The sequence below is a fragment of the Pituophis catenifer genome, unplaced genomic scaffold (assembly GCF_029215685.1).
Source record: "Pituophis catenifer annectens isolate HBS135680 unplaced genomic scaffold, rPitCat1.0.hap2 SCAF_7, whole genome shotgun sequence".
Classification (NCBI taxonomy): Eukaryota; Metazoa; Chordata; class Lepidosauria; order Squamata; family Colubridae; genus Pituophis; species Pituophis catenifer.
In genome coordinates, this window is record NW_027256887.1 from 68,484,113 (window position 1) to 68,498,983 (window position 14,871).

Here is a 14,871-nt window from a genome sequence, read left to right on the forward strand (position 1 = left end):
CACGATTATTTGGGGAGGATTTGTGCAGTGATTTTTTTTTTTTTTGGCCTTTAAGGTACACTAATCCTATGTGAAGGCATATAAAACCTCTTATGTCTCCCTGCTCATCTTCACATATAGGAGCAGATATTTACCACCAATATTTAGTGATTTATCAGGAAATTTGGAAATATGGTAAAGAAATAGAAATTGGGGGGTTTGATTCACTTTCTCCAAACCCTTTTTTTAAAAATCAGTTGATTATTTAAAAATTGAGTAAAAAAATGTAGAGTCACAATTACCGTTATTTTACTTCCACCAGGACACTGATAATTCCTGAAACAGTTGACACAGTCTCCCTATTGAGAAAGGAAAGTACATGCTTTAGACCAAACACTTAACATTTACCAATTTTTAAAAGCACACACTTCCTTATGCGTACAATGTAAATGCCTTAATGCATGAGCTACACAACCCAGCATTGTGAAATACACAGCAGACATAATTTCTCCTTATTTTTGCAATCACGCTCTTGTATAGATAGTTATAGTGATTTCCGTACGCCAATATAGAATCTAGCTCTTGCTATTTGCAAAAATTTCATAAAATCAGCATATTTGTTTTACCGGTCTTGTTCATGTTAAAACTGTATGGAATGCACAAATCACTGTCAGAGAAATACAAGAAGAGTTGACAAGTTGGAAACCGCAGCTTCCTACCCTGATGAGGCGTCAATGCTTTTGGTTGAATTTGGCAGAATCTATGCCACAAGGAATCTCAAATGCATAATGGAGAATTTTTCAAAAAGCAAGTCTAGTAAACAAGATAAATGAAGATAAAGAAAGCACTGCACTTCATCAAGTTGTCTTTATAATAGGATCTAATACCACTGAGTCATAATGCTTTCCACGTTTATAGGTAAGATAATTATTCTTGCTAGGCCACAGCAACAGCTAGCATATTGGCTACTTAAATACTGTTGTTTTTTTAAATAACAAAACAACTAGGAAGGATCAAATGACATAAGAAACGTCATACCTATTTTAACCCTTGGTCTAAATATGACCACCTATATAGCAACGAGAGCAAGTTTGGTGTAGTGGTGAAAGATACCAGACTAGGAAATGGAAGACTGGGAGTTCCAGGATGACCTTAAGCATGAAACCAGCTGTCACTCTTGCTCAACTTTTGGAAGTAGGCATTGGCCAACTACTTCCAAATCTTGCCAAAGACTTCTGGAGGAAAAAAAATGGCAGCCTGAAGATGGCCCCATTAAAAGCAGAGCCAGAGATGTGCCAAAGAGCTAGAGAGTAGATTGGCTCCTCAAACCTCCCCGGATAAGAAGAGGAGATGCCCACAAGTGTTTCAGACATTTGCTCCTAAACAAGGAAACAGCAAGACAGAAGTCTCTGGCCAATTTAGAGCTCTGGAAGATGAGAGATTAGTCATCTTACTCAAACTGCAATTGGTGCCTTTAATTTAGCATGCTTTCTTTTCTAATTACATCTAGAAATTGCTTGTTAACTGCTTTTTAACTATTATAAACATTTGGATCACCAAGTCTGAAAACACCAGGTGAATTCTCCCTTCAATCCTTAATGAAAGAAAATTTTAACTACAAGCTTAACAACTTTAAAAAAAATAAAAACAGCACAATGCTAATTAAGACTTTAATTACAGAAAATTATAACCCGATTAAGAGTCCAGATAAATTTGTAACAAGCTTGTGGAAATTAATTGTAAATAATGCTTCCTGTGGGAAAGGAAGCTCATTTTGAATTTTTTCTAAGAGACAGTAGAGATAACCAATTTTAAAAATTGGACACTTTTTGGAGGGTACAAAATATTTTAATTAAAGAAGAATATATAAATATAATTGAATGAATCCCCGCGCCTCAATGAGTAATAAATAGATAAGCATGAATATGTGTTTATATATATATAAGGTGTTCCAGAAATAATAGGGCAGCTACTGAAATAAGTGCCAATCACACAATGTTGATATTGTTATTATTAATTTATTATCTTCATTTTGGTTATTATATTTTATTAATATATTTGTGCAAGACTAATAATCTCTTTTTGAATAATGTATTACTTTTTTAAAAAATTACTTTCAAATTTGGAGTGCTTTATTGGTTCTGGGACAGGATGGGTGGATAGATGGATGGATGGATAGCAAGCAAGCAAGCAAGCAAGCAACTGCATTGGATTCATGTGATATCTGGAATGGCAACAACATTTCATTAGAAGGACTGACCGGAAATTCAGTTGTCATAAAAGTGTCACAACGACCACCAAGAATGGGATCAGTTAACATGCAATCAATCCCATAAGCAATGCCATCATCAAACTCTAGATGCCTTTGTATTATCTTGCATCTCCTATCATTAAGGAACAATTCACCCTAAAAATAGATATAAATTCATGATGATATTAATAAAAACTATATGACATGATTAGGGAAAAAGATTAAATTAATCAACCTGGTACTTTTCTTACTTCTGGATAAAACTTCCATAATCTAGCCAGCATGGTTTATAGACAGAAAGCTTATATGTATATATTTCTCCATCATACAATTCTGTTTTAGAGTAAGTAACTTTTTGCAAAGCACCAAAAAGGAGTAAGAAATATTGAAAATAAGAAATCAGGCATTCCTCAAATTAAAACTATAATGGAGCCTACCCATTAGGGTCATAAATCATGATGGTCATAAAGAAGATCGTCATGTCGTTGAATCCAATTTTTATGACTGCAGTGATTATTAAAGGACCATCACAGTAGTAAAGTGAATGTCATGGTCATTAAGTGGAGCCATTGTTCTCTACTAGAAGTAAATTTATTTATTTAGAAAATTTATATTGCCGCCTATTCGCACATGGTGACTCAAGGTGGCTTACAGGAATATAAAAATATCATATATAAAAATTAAAACTAATAGAAGGAAATAATCAAATAATAAATTAATAAAATAGTATAGCTCCCCCCTCCCACCCTGGCGACAACACATCACATAAGCTATTTAATGGGCTCCATTCCACTCTGCATTTCCCAGGCCCACTGGCAGTACCAGGTCTTTAGCGCCTTCCAGAAGAGTGTTAGAGTGGGGGCCATTCTAATCTCTGGCGGAATGATGTTCCAGAGAGAGGGAGCCACCATGGAGAAGGCCCTTCTTCTGGGTCCCACCAGGTATATCTCCCTACGGGATGGGACCCGCAACATTTCTTGCCTCCTCACTCTACTGGGTTGGGTAGATATGACCGGCAAGAGATGGTCTCTCAGATAACCTCAGATAACCTGCTCCCAAGCCATGAAGGGTTTTAAAGGTGACAACCAGCGCCTTGAATTGCACCGGAAGCAGTGGTGGGTTGCTCCCGGTTCGGTCCGGTTCTTGTGAACTGGTAGTAATGGTGGCAGGAGGTTCTGCCCTTCCTGGACGATCTACGCGTGCTCCCGTTGCAAACCAGTAGTAAAGGTAAGTGGAACCCACCCCTAACTGGAAGCAAATTGGCAACCAATGCAGCTCCCGCATTGCAGCTCCCGCAGGAGAGGTGATACATGTGCACATCGAGGTCTGCACAAAACCATGTGGTTCACTGCATTTTGCAACAATTGGAGTTTCCAGATGTTCTTCAAGGGCAGCCCCATGTAGAGCATGTTGCAATAGTCAAAATGGGAAGTGACAAGGGCATATAAATGTTTGCAGAGATTGTTTGAAATCTAGGGTGATATAACACCCTGATTGCCAGAGGTAAGACTTTATAGACTCCTATGACATTTGGTCAAACTATGTTGGTTATATTTTTCCTCTATGCTGCTACAAGTAGAATAAAAATATTTGATTGCCCTTTGTACTTATTTGACACTGACATTTATTTATGATGCTGCACAATGATAAGCACAATAAAAATATGGATCAACTTATTTAAAAATGAGAAATACTCACAATATTGGTGTCACCATCACCACATTTCACACTAAGATCTGAACCTTGAAGTGTTTTCAGTGACTCTGAGCTTGGGAGGGCATAAGCGAAAATCTGTGGAAGACACAGTGAAAAGATGGAGGAAATTCACGTTTAGAATAGACAAGTTCTATTGTGTTTATTTTATAAATTTAAAACTAAATCTGTAAATTTTATAAATTGTGACCTTAGTACTCCTTACCTTAGCATTCCCAATAACATGGAATTTCAAATACTGTAATAGTTTCTCTTTGTTTGACATTTTGAATAATTCATCTTGCTGTTCCTTTGGCAGAGCTCTGATTACGCTGTCAGTGGGCCAGAACAAAGTAACTGGCTGATGAAGAGGATCATTAATAAGATTTATCAATCCTGACTTCTAAAAGAGGACAAAGAAGAAATCTGATTTTCTTTCTCAAAACAATTTGCATGTAATTTATCAAGCAAACAGTGAAAAGAATGAATGGGGTCTTTTTGACATCAACAGTCAATTAAGGCATATCCACCATACAGGCTACCAATCAATTTAAGTAGAATTATGATTTTGAACTCTAAGTCAACCATGTAGACCAGGGGTGTCAAACTCAAGGCCTATGGGCCGCATTTGGCCCGTGGGGTGCTTAGATCTGTGGGCTTGCCCTGGAAACAGTAAAGGACCAGCCCGTGGTGCCTCTGCCTGCAAAAATGGAGCTCGGGAGAGCTGTGCGCGGCCATGCTAGACTCTGTTTTCGGCCGTGATGGCCTCCTGCAACTTTCTGCCAGTGAAAATGGAGCTTGGGAAGGCTGCGCACGGCCCGCCCAGGCTCCATTTTTAGCTGCATCGGCCTCCTGTCACCCTCTGGCAGCAAAAATGGAGCCCGGGGAGGCCAGCCCTCCCAGCCCCCCCCCCCCAAGGTTAAACACAACCCTGATGCAGCCCTCAATGAAATCCAGTTTGACACCCCTGATGTAGACTTACTTCTATCAGGTTGTAGAACATGATGTGTTCACTGTTTGCTGCAACAGTTTTGAGGTTTTCCTAGGAAGAAAAGAAATATTTGGCTCAGTTTACCTATTTAGGCAATAGAAATATGTGTTGAGAAATACTGTCAGCACACTATGAATAAAAAATGCAATGCTGCTTTCAGAAATATATCACAGGAAATATTTTTGGCTGTAGGTGCTTCACTTAGTATCTTAACAGAAGTGGGAAATGGGAACAGTTGCTTTTGCAGATTCCCAAGAGGAGCAATGGAATATGCATACTGTACTACTTGTTCTGAGAATAATATATAGAAACAATTCTAATACATAGTCCTAACTTGGGGAGGCAGTGGAGGACAGGAGAGCCTGCTGTGCTATAGTCCATGGAGTCACAAAGAGTCAGACACAACTTAGTGATTGAATAAAAACAACACACAGTCCTAACTGGTGCAGTGGATTGCATTTTAGTGAAGAACAGGAATTGATTTTTGAAGTCAAGAGACTGTGAAGGCATATCTTTTTCTACCAGCATCAAACTGTTCTTGATTTTATCTGGAGCTTCTGCATTGCCTATTAATCTTGATAGTTTATATTACCTCTACCATGGTGAAAATAGTAGTTGGTAGAGGCTGACAATGAAGAAAGATTCTCACTGTCATGTCTTGTGAGGTTCCATTATGCCACTGAGATCCAAAATAATATGTACATTTGTATGTGTAAGCAACATAGACATGCCTGTGTTTTATATAGTTGTCCTATGTCACCAACTGATAACTTAACAATGTTTTCTTGAGGAAACTTTTTTCAAAATTCATTTTCCCTATCACTTAATTAACATTTTAATTCTATTCTAACTCTAACAGGTTCATTTGTTAGCAGAAAACAACATTGTGATACATAACCCAGTAGCTTTTCATTAGTTGATAAATTCAATGCATATGGAGGGCACCTTTACTCCTTTTCCTTTTCCAAAAGGAAATTCTTGAGTCTTCTGTGGAGCCAGGACCTTATCTATGATGTGGATTACTCCATTCGTGGTGATTATATCACTGGTCAGTATCTTAGCTTTGCCATTCAAAAGGACCGTGTTCTAAAAATAAAAATAAAAATGTACAGTACGAAGTAACAAAGCTCTCCTGCAATCCTGAAATAAAGCGAAGTAAACAGTTTTATTGCTGATTAAACAATTAAAGGAGAAACCACTTTTCCTTTCAGTGCTATGTACAGTGCTGCTCAGCATGCTTGCCAAGAGGAAAGAGCAAGTGAACATAGCATTCATTACAAGCAGGATGGCACATTTGAGCAAGTGTTGCTCTATTGAATGGGCTCAGTTTAAATGCACAAGAACTGTTCTTGCATCTAAAGCAGGGGTGTCAAACTCAAGGCCCGTGGACTAGATCCGGCCTGTGGGGTGTTTAGATGTGGCCCATGGGGCTGCCTTGGAAACAGCAAAGGACCAGCCCACGGTGCCTCTGCCAGTGAAAATGGAGCTCGGGAGGGCCGCCTGTGGGCCTCCCAAGCTCCGTTTTCACTGGCAGAGGGTTGCAGGAAGCCGACACAGCCCAAAATGGCGCCCGTGAACCCGTTTTTGTGGACAGAGCACTCGGGCCACCACAGGAGACCCTGACACAAGTGACCAGTAGTGGGTTGCTCCTGGTTCACCCCAGTTCGGGTGAACCAGTAGTAGCGGCGGCGAGAGGTACCGCCCACCTGCCCAGACATCATCAAAAATGCTCTGTGCATGCACAGAAGCTTCTGAGCATGCGCAGAAGTGCTGCATGCCCGTGCGCTACCGATAGCGAACCGGTAGCGCCGGGATTTGAAACCCATTACTGAAGTGATGCTGAACTGGCCATGGCCACCCCGGCCAGGTACACCCAGGCCCCTAAGGTCTGGTGCGGCCCTCAATGAAATCAAATTTGACACCCCTAATCTAAAGTGTAAACATTGATTGGGTAAAAGTTGTGAGAAGAGATCTGTGGATTATGACTTCTCAGAAGAAGCAACTTAACATCATATTGATTCAGGGAAGTGTCTGCATCTAAAAAAACATGATATTTCTTATGCCAATATAAGAGAGTGGGATGGTGACCCAACATTTTAATATTAGAATTATAGGGACTTAGGTATTTCAGAAGATTTGGCAGATCAAAAACTGTACAATTCTATCCAGAAAGGATCAGTTTATTTTCCCTTTCCAAGTTTTCATGATATTTCTGTGACATCCACAAGCAATAAATCATAATTTCAAGTTCCTTATTTTACATGTAATAATTTCAATATTGCATCTTATCCCTGGAAAGTCCAATGAAGGTGTAGTTATATATCCAGTTGATGAAAACTGATTACCTGTGCAAATGTGATCTTGAGTGGTTCTCCTTGGAGCGTGATGAGAGTTTTATCTGAAGTCAGATCATTGTACAGCAATCCTGTACATGATACAATATGATAACGCAGGATCTGGGGCAGCACACCTTTGGAAACCCAGTTGGTCATCTTGAAAAAGAATTGTTCAGAAATGATTGACTGTATTAAAGTGGCAGAAAGCAAAGAATGAACAATTATATTTGGACTTTGCCATTATATTATTGCGAACTAAACTCATAGATCTTTCCTAAGTGATTCTAAGCGAGAGACTAAGACAGTGTTTCTCAACCTTGGTAGCTTGAAGATGGGTGGACTTCAACTCCCAGAATCCCCCAGCCAGCAGCGCTGGCTGGGGGATTCTGGGAGTGGAAGTCCACCCATCTTCAAGCTTCCAAGGTTGAGAAACACTGGACTAAGATCTCACATTGGACTCTCCTACAGGGAGTTCTGTTCCTTATTTAATTGGAACCTATTGGAAACAGGCTGCAAAATATATGACCACCGAACCGTGCTGAATGTCCCATTTAAGATCAAAATGATTTTGTGTACTTACTTGTATTTCAGTTAGAAGAGCTTCATTCGTCGGTGCAAAAACAGTGAAGGGGCCTGTTCCTGTAATATCTCTGAGCGAAGCATCCTATGATAGTGAAAAACAAAATGCACATTTCGGTCAATATATATTTCAGGCATCTTTATATCTCTCAGAAGATTATTGAATCTGAAAAAAAAAATTCGTAAAAATGCTTTCTACAAGTCAAGACACTGGGAAGAGATGGCCTGTGATTTTCTTACCATTAGCTTCCCACCAAACCGAGTAGTATTGAACTCCTTTGAAAGTTCCTGTAATAATAATAATAATAATAACATTAAAAAATTAAAATAATAAAATGGCACCCAGTAACACTGAAAATGTAAATATATGAAATTGTTGTGGAAGTAAGTGAAGTAAGAAAGAGCTAGGTCTAAGTTATGTTCTGAACTAGAAACTGATGTTTTAGCATCCTCACAGGTCTCTCTATGGATCAAGTTGTCTTAAGGTTTGACCCTGCTAGAAAAGTCTAAGCCATGGATACAATGGTTTTAATAAACCTTTTAGATGGCTTTGTTGCACTGGGTTATGAAGAACTTAGCTAACATTACTCCTCTCGCATCCCATGCAATTTTATTATTTAAGTATATTGATATCCAGTGCTTCTAGTGTTCCTTAAACATAGGGATGAGGATTATTTGCATTAGAAAAGCATACTAAAAATTAAAGACATGTGTAGCCACCCATCTTTTGGCTACAGAATATTTTTGAAAATAAATAAATAAATAGCAACCATGGTTTCCCCTTGCCCATGCAGGCTGATGCAAAGCCAACTTGCAATTGTCCTCAACATTTCTCATTTAGAGGATCCCTGGATCTATATATTTGGGCTCCAAGATCTAGGCTTAGGTGCCCACTACTGGTATAATTATAACTGGTCAATTGCTAATGTGCTTTCTTGTGATATCTCACACATACTCTGGTGTAATTTGGCCTGTTGCCCCTGAGCACAAAAACTGATCACAAATATTCAGTAAGGAAGATATCTCACCAGTGAGATGCTACCTCTGCAAAGAAACCCATCTCCAATGTAATTGGGCTTACAGATGCAAGTCCTTTCTGACGGTAAAGTATCATTGCAAATGGCATTTTCTCCACATCCACCATTATTCTGATAAAGAGAGAAGCAAGGAACATTAGCTAAAAGGTACTTTGTCTCAATAAACGTCAGTACAAAGTTCAGCATATAAACTAAGGGGAAGAAATGAAGGATGCAAAGGAGAGGATGGTAGAAAGAACAAGGGCTGAATCCTTGCTTCAAACCAGGGGTGGGTTCTACAATTTTTTACTACTGGTTCTGTGGGCGTGGCTTATTTTGTGGGCCTGGCTTGATGGTCATGTGACAATTATTTAGGATTTAGCAGAGGTACTGGTCTACAGGCTTTTAACTGCTTGCAGAGCTGTACAGATCTACCCATTTATTTTTTGCAGGCAGGCACTGGTCTACTCATGTATTTTTGCAGGCACCGGTCTACTCATTTGTTTTCTTTTAACACTGATCAGCTGTAGGGCTGCCCTTTGAAGCCCCGCGGCAAGAGTTTAAACAGTTTTTTTCCCTCTAGCCATCAGCTGGGACTCAGGAGGCAGCAATAGATCGGGGGTGGGGCCAAATAAAAGGTAAGAATAACGCAGGGGGTGGGGGGTGGGGGGTGCAGGGGGGGCATGGGGGGTGGGGCAGAACCGGTTCGGTGATGTCATATCGTCACCACTACCGGCTCAGGAGAATCGGGCCGAACCGGGAGGAACCCACCATTGCTTCAAACCCTTTGCAGATCCCTTCACCATCAAGCAAACAGGGAGGCAGCAAGGAAACAAGTTTGAAATAAGGGCTGGGGGAAAGTACAAGAAAGTACACAGCAGCTTGCAGGAGGAAGGCTAGACTAGGACATTTCTGCTGAAAGTTTCTCCAGTGTATAGCATGCCCCCCTGTGGAATTGATTTGCTTAAGAAAAGCAGGAATAAAAATTAAAATATCTAGGATAGTTGTAGCACTCTAAAAAGTAAACAAACAAACAAAAAAGACATTCATTTCAGTTGCATTAGCATCAGAATCAAATTCCTGATCGTATTTTAGTGAACCTTAGCTGGAGCTAGAGTAAATTCAGTAGTTTTTCTCACTTCTCCTTACAGTTTGTATATCAATAAATGCAGCCAATGTAATGGGGTTAAAAAAAGCTGCCAGTTCTTGATTTGCAATAGAGATTGTTGCCTGAACTCTGAAGGATGGGCATGAAGGACAAAGTCTAGACTCACCACTGTACAGGGACTGATGAAAGTACACGTTTTCCCATCTCCAGAATATCCATTCATACAGTTACACGCTGCCTGTCAGAATAAAGAAATAATCCAGGTTAAAATATAGAGAAGGTTAACATTTTATTCCCTGATCCATGGAAGTCCTTGTGATAACTTTCTCCTGTTTGGTTTCACTTGGGTGTCAAGTCTCTGTGATTCTGTTTTCAGTTTTTCTCCCTACTTGTGCAATCATTCAGAGCCCCAAATGATTAAATTATATCTGATTTATTAAATTATGAATTTGTGTAGTCCACCTAGTTCAGCACAGATCATATATTTTGGTATCACATTTCTTTATTCATCATTTCTTTGGATAAATATGATCCTAGGCTTAGTTCTTGACATTTCCAGTCAGATATGATCCCTAGAAGCAAACAAACTATCAGCATGAAAAGACAAGGAAGTGCTGTCAATCAGAAGTAAGGCAAGTGTCTTACTGAGTTAAGTGCCTTAACTCAGTTGAGTTGCATTGAATTATATTGTCAAACTGTAGCCTGTGATTTGCCACTATTTTATATTTTATTTATTTGTACATCAAATCTGAAGGCCATCCATCTCACTCACAGAGTGACATTTATTACTTACAAGCAGTATAATGCACAATTAATACAAAATGGGAATACTGTTTTACCTTGTTGGGACCAATGTGAGTGCACTCTGCATTTTTAGCACATCCTCCATTCTTCTCCAGGCAGGGATTAATTTCTTTAGGAAACAAACAAACAAACAAACAAACAAACAAACAAACAAACAAAAAAAAAAAAAACAGGAGGAGGAAATCCCATTTAACTTTCATGAAACTTAGATTAAATAAGGGATAATTTATTGTAATTATTTTTCCTTTTTTACTTATCATAGCTCCTTAAGAAAATCCCTCTTAGTTTGGGAATGAGTGCAGTATTTGTAATACAGATGTTATATACTTTCCTGAGGTTTATTCCAATGTGTAAACTTTGCATAATCATAAGCTTTTCACTCACATGGGAGCACTTTGGTACAATCCAGGCACTATATAAATAGTGAAATAGTTCCATCTGTAACATTTGTACCTTCTAAGTGCTCAAATAATCTCTTAAACCAGATGAAGTTAGTGCAACAATATTAGCAATGGATAATGTTCCCTTTGAGAGCCAGTTTGGTGTACTGATTAAGGCATCAGGCTGAAAGCAGGAGACTGTGAATTCTAGCCCTATGTTTGGCAGGAAGCCAGCTAGGTGACTTTGGGCCAGTCACTCTCTCCCTAGGAAGAAGAAAATGGCAACCCACTTCTGAAAACACCCTGCCAAGAAAACTTCAGGGATATCTCCAGGCAGTTAGAATAGAATAGAATAACAGAGTTGGAAGTCTTGGAGGTCTTCTAGTCCAATCCCCTGCCCAGGCAGGAAACCCTATACCACTTCAGACAAATGGTTATCCAACATCTTCTTAAAAATTTCCAGTGTTGGAGCATTCACAACTTCTGCAGGCAAGTTGCCAGGAGTCAATGGTGAATTAAAGGCATAAAAACTCCTCCCCACAAAAAACCCTCAAACACCTTTCTTCAGAAAATTAGTCATCCCCACAGCAGCTTTTCCCAACTAAATTAGTGCCTCAATTCTTAGATCTGGCTTGGCATTCTGAAAGCCATACCTCTAAGGCAGGGGTCCCCAAACTTGGCAGCTTTAAGACTTGTGGACTTCAACTCCCAGAATTCTCCAGCCAGCATAGCTCCAGCCATAGCTGGCTGGAGAATTCTGGGAGTTGAAGTCCACAAGTCTTAAAGCTGCCAAGTTTGAAGAACTCTGCTCTAAGGGATATGAAGTTGAGAAAAGATGCTCCCATGTGTTATCTATCAGCTTGCCAGCTGACTCATGAATACCATGTCTGTATATGCATATGCATATAATTCTCTATAAGTAAACATATGCAGTTAAGATATCACATAGCACGTTTGCTGTAAAAAGTGATTTTGCATGACAATTTATATAACTCCAACTGATTGACATAATAAATTTAATTTAATTAATTTAATTTAATTTAATTTATCAAATTTCTATGCTGCCCAACTCCCAAGGGACTCTGGGTGGCTTACAGCAAAAAATAATACAACAAAGAACATAGGAAAATTATTAAAAAACATTTAAAAAACATTTTAAAAACATTAAAAGCCCATGCACACCATTCATGGCCGGATCTCGCAAGATTGCAACGGCGAGATCAATGGCCTCAAGCCTGCTGGAAAAGCTAGGTCTTCACCGCTTTCTGGAAGGCCAATAGGGTGGGGGTAATCCGGATCTCAGGAGGTAACTGAGAGCTGGGGCAGCCACAGAGAAGGCCCTCCCCCATGGGCCCGCAAACCGGCATTGTTTAGCTGACGGGACCCAGAGGAGACCAACTATGTGGGATCTTACTGGTCGCTGGGAGCTATGCGGTAGAAGGCGATCTCGAAGATAGCCTGGCCCTGAACCATGTAGGGCTTTAAAGGTAATAACCAATACTTTGAATTGTGCCCGGAGACCAATAGGAAGCCAGTGCAGCTTGCGGAGAATTGGTGTAACATGGGTGTATCTAGGTGCACCCACGACAGCTCGCGCAGCTGCATTCTTGACCAACTGTAGTCTCCGAACATTCTTCAAGGGTAGCCCCATGTAAAGCGTGTTGCAATAATCTAACCGTGAGGTGACAAGGGCATGAGTGACTGTGAGGAGAGCCTCCTGATCCAAGTAGGGTCGCAATTGGTGCACCAGATGAACCTGTGCAAAGGTCCCCCTAGCTACAGCTGCCATAAATATGTGTGCTGTCCCTTTAACTTATAAGTTTCAAATTCAGTTAACAAAAACTAAAATGAGATATTTACAGAGGAGTTGCTAATTGTAAATAAATGGGGAGGGAGGGAGGGAGGGAAGGAGGGGCAGACATTGTCATGTTAATCAGATGGAGTAAATTCTGATCTTGGAAAAGTACAAAATATGGTAAGCATAGAACAAGCACTTACCAAAGCAGGCAATTCCATCGCCAGCGTAACCTGTTCTGCAAGCACATACTCGTTTTCCTGGAGTGGTACGTCTACATTCTGCTTTGGCTGAGCAACCTCCGTTGTTGTTCTCACATGCATTAATAGCTGAAAGAGCATGCACAACGGAAGTTATGTTGCAATGCTTGCACCACTTAAATTCCTTTACTTTGAAAGCAAATTTAAATAGATCAAAATTAAATTTAATTTTAGTGAAAAATGTCTGCATAGCAAGTATACGGTACCTCTGTTATATACTGTAAATGTGGACATGAATTTGTTTGATTCCTTATGTGTATACCTAGAATAAATGTTGCTGTAGACTGGCTGGCCATTTTTTAACCAATCAGGATTTCCCATAAACTGGAATGTTATCTATATAGGAAAGCTAATTGAAAGGAGACCCCAAAGGACAAGTTTATTGAGAGGTGTTAGATGCGATCCCTCTGGGTGGGCAAAGAATTTGTTATAAGCTATGCAGATTTAAAAATAATACATATTAAAGATACAAATGAATTAGCTACAGGCAGGAATCTCTCTCTTGGGAAATATGATGTGGGATTGGCTATCTGTAAGGATGCCTATTGTTTCCTCTACTAGTGGTCTATTTGCATATTTGCAAAAACCCAGACATTACAGAAAGAAACCATCCCAAGATTGCAACCCCTTAATTTATATCTACCATATTTCTCTGAAAATAAGACCAGGTCTTATATTAAGTTTTGCTCCAAAAGACATATTAGGGCTTATTTTCAGGTGATGTCTTATTTTTTTGTTGCAACGGGCATAGAATCACAAAATATTTCAGGATTACTGGACAAGGTACTTGTTTCCAGGAATCTGTCCAAGGTCCTGAAAGAGCTGCCACTGATTAAATACAATCAAGTTTAGATTTTAAAAAGTGTCTGATTCCTGACTTCTTTCTTCTCAGGAATTCTAATTGATTTACAATTAATTGCCAGAGAGTAAACATTCTCCAATATCTGTTAGCTATCAATGTTTTCTTTGGCTGAATGTTAATAAATCAGTATTTTTCAAAGCTTTTTTTTTTAAAAAAAGAAATTAATTAGAAATTAATTTAATTAATATTTTTAATGTAACTCCTTACAATATATTAATTCCACCTCCTGCTAGATCAGATTTTTGAGAATGTCAAAAATTGCATGAACAGAATAAATCCCACTTACCTGAACAATATGTACCGTTGCCTTTAAACCCAGCTGCACACTTGCAATATGGTGGACCAATAGGATTAAGAAAGCAACTAAAGTAGAAAATCAAGATAGATTATAATTTGCAATTGATAAAAAAAAAAAAAAGAAATGGCATGCTTTGAAAACCCAAGGTAGTTGGCATCAGATAAACTCACTTCATTCACCAGGGTCATACTAAAAGTCTACTACATTTTAAGTAGATGAGGTGTGCATTTATTTAAACATTAACTTTGCAAATGAAAAATACAAAATGTTTTCTCTATTAAAAATAGTTCTCTGCCACACTGAAGATATTCAGTCTGCAGCATGAGCAGCCTGTGGCTGTTGGTTTAATTTCTAAAGTCATTTATGACTGTCAGTCTCTTGCGTTGGATTGGGAGAAAGAGAAGTCACAGAGGGGTGGAAATCAAGGGCAAGTACAATGGCAAAAGTAAAAAAAAAATTGTGTGGCCCATTTAATCACTTGCAATTGCAAGATCAAGTCCCTGCAGTTTTCTTAGCAAGG

At 39.2% G+C, this 14,871-nt stretch overlaps 1 protein-coding gene across 1 annotated transcript in view; it reads right to left on the reverse strand.

The window, feature by feature from the left end:
* STAB2 (stabilin 2) overlaps window positions 1–14,871 on the reverse strand; it is a 104,215-nt gene that overhangs the window by 21,331 nt on the left and 68,013 nt on the right. Inside the window, exons 41-54 of the mRNA XM_070946614.1 lie at window positions 14,340–14,416; window positions 13,135–13,260; window positions 10,792–10,865; window positions 10,119–10,190; window positions 8,857–8,976; window positions 8,069–8,116; window positions 7,830–7,913; window positions 7,259–7,405; window positions 5,859–5,999; window positions 4,905–4,964; window positions 4,149–4,325; window positions 3,929–4,021; window positions 2,240–2,386; window positions 282–338 (exon numbers count right to left, since the gene is read on the reverse strand). Of these exons, the coding sequence (XP_070802715.1) occupies window positions 282–338; window positions 2,240–2,386; window positions 3,929–4,021; window positions 4,149–4,325; window positions 4,905–4,964; window positions 5,859–5,999; window positions 7,259–7,405; window positions 7,830–7,913; window positions 8,069–8,116; window positions 8,857–8,976; window positions 10,119–10,190; window positions 10,792–10,865; window positions 13,135–13,260; window positions 14,340–14,416 (1,423 nt within the window). The remainder of the gene's footprint in view (window positions 1–281; window positions 339–2,239; window positions 2,387–3,928; window positions 4,022–4,148; window positions 4,326–4,904; window positions 4,965–5,858; window positions 6,000–7,258; window positions 7,406–7,829; window positions 7,914–8,068; window positions 8,117–8,856; window positions 8,977–10,118; window positions 10,191–10,791; window positions 10,866–13,134; window positions 13,261–14,339; window positions 14,417–14,871) is intronic.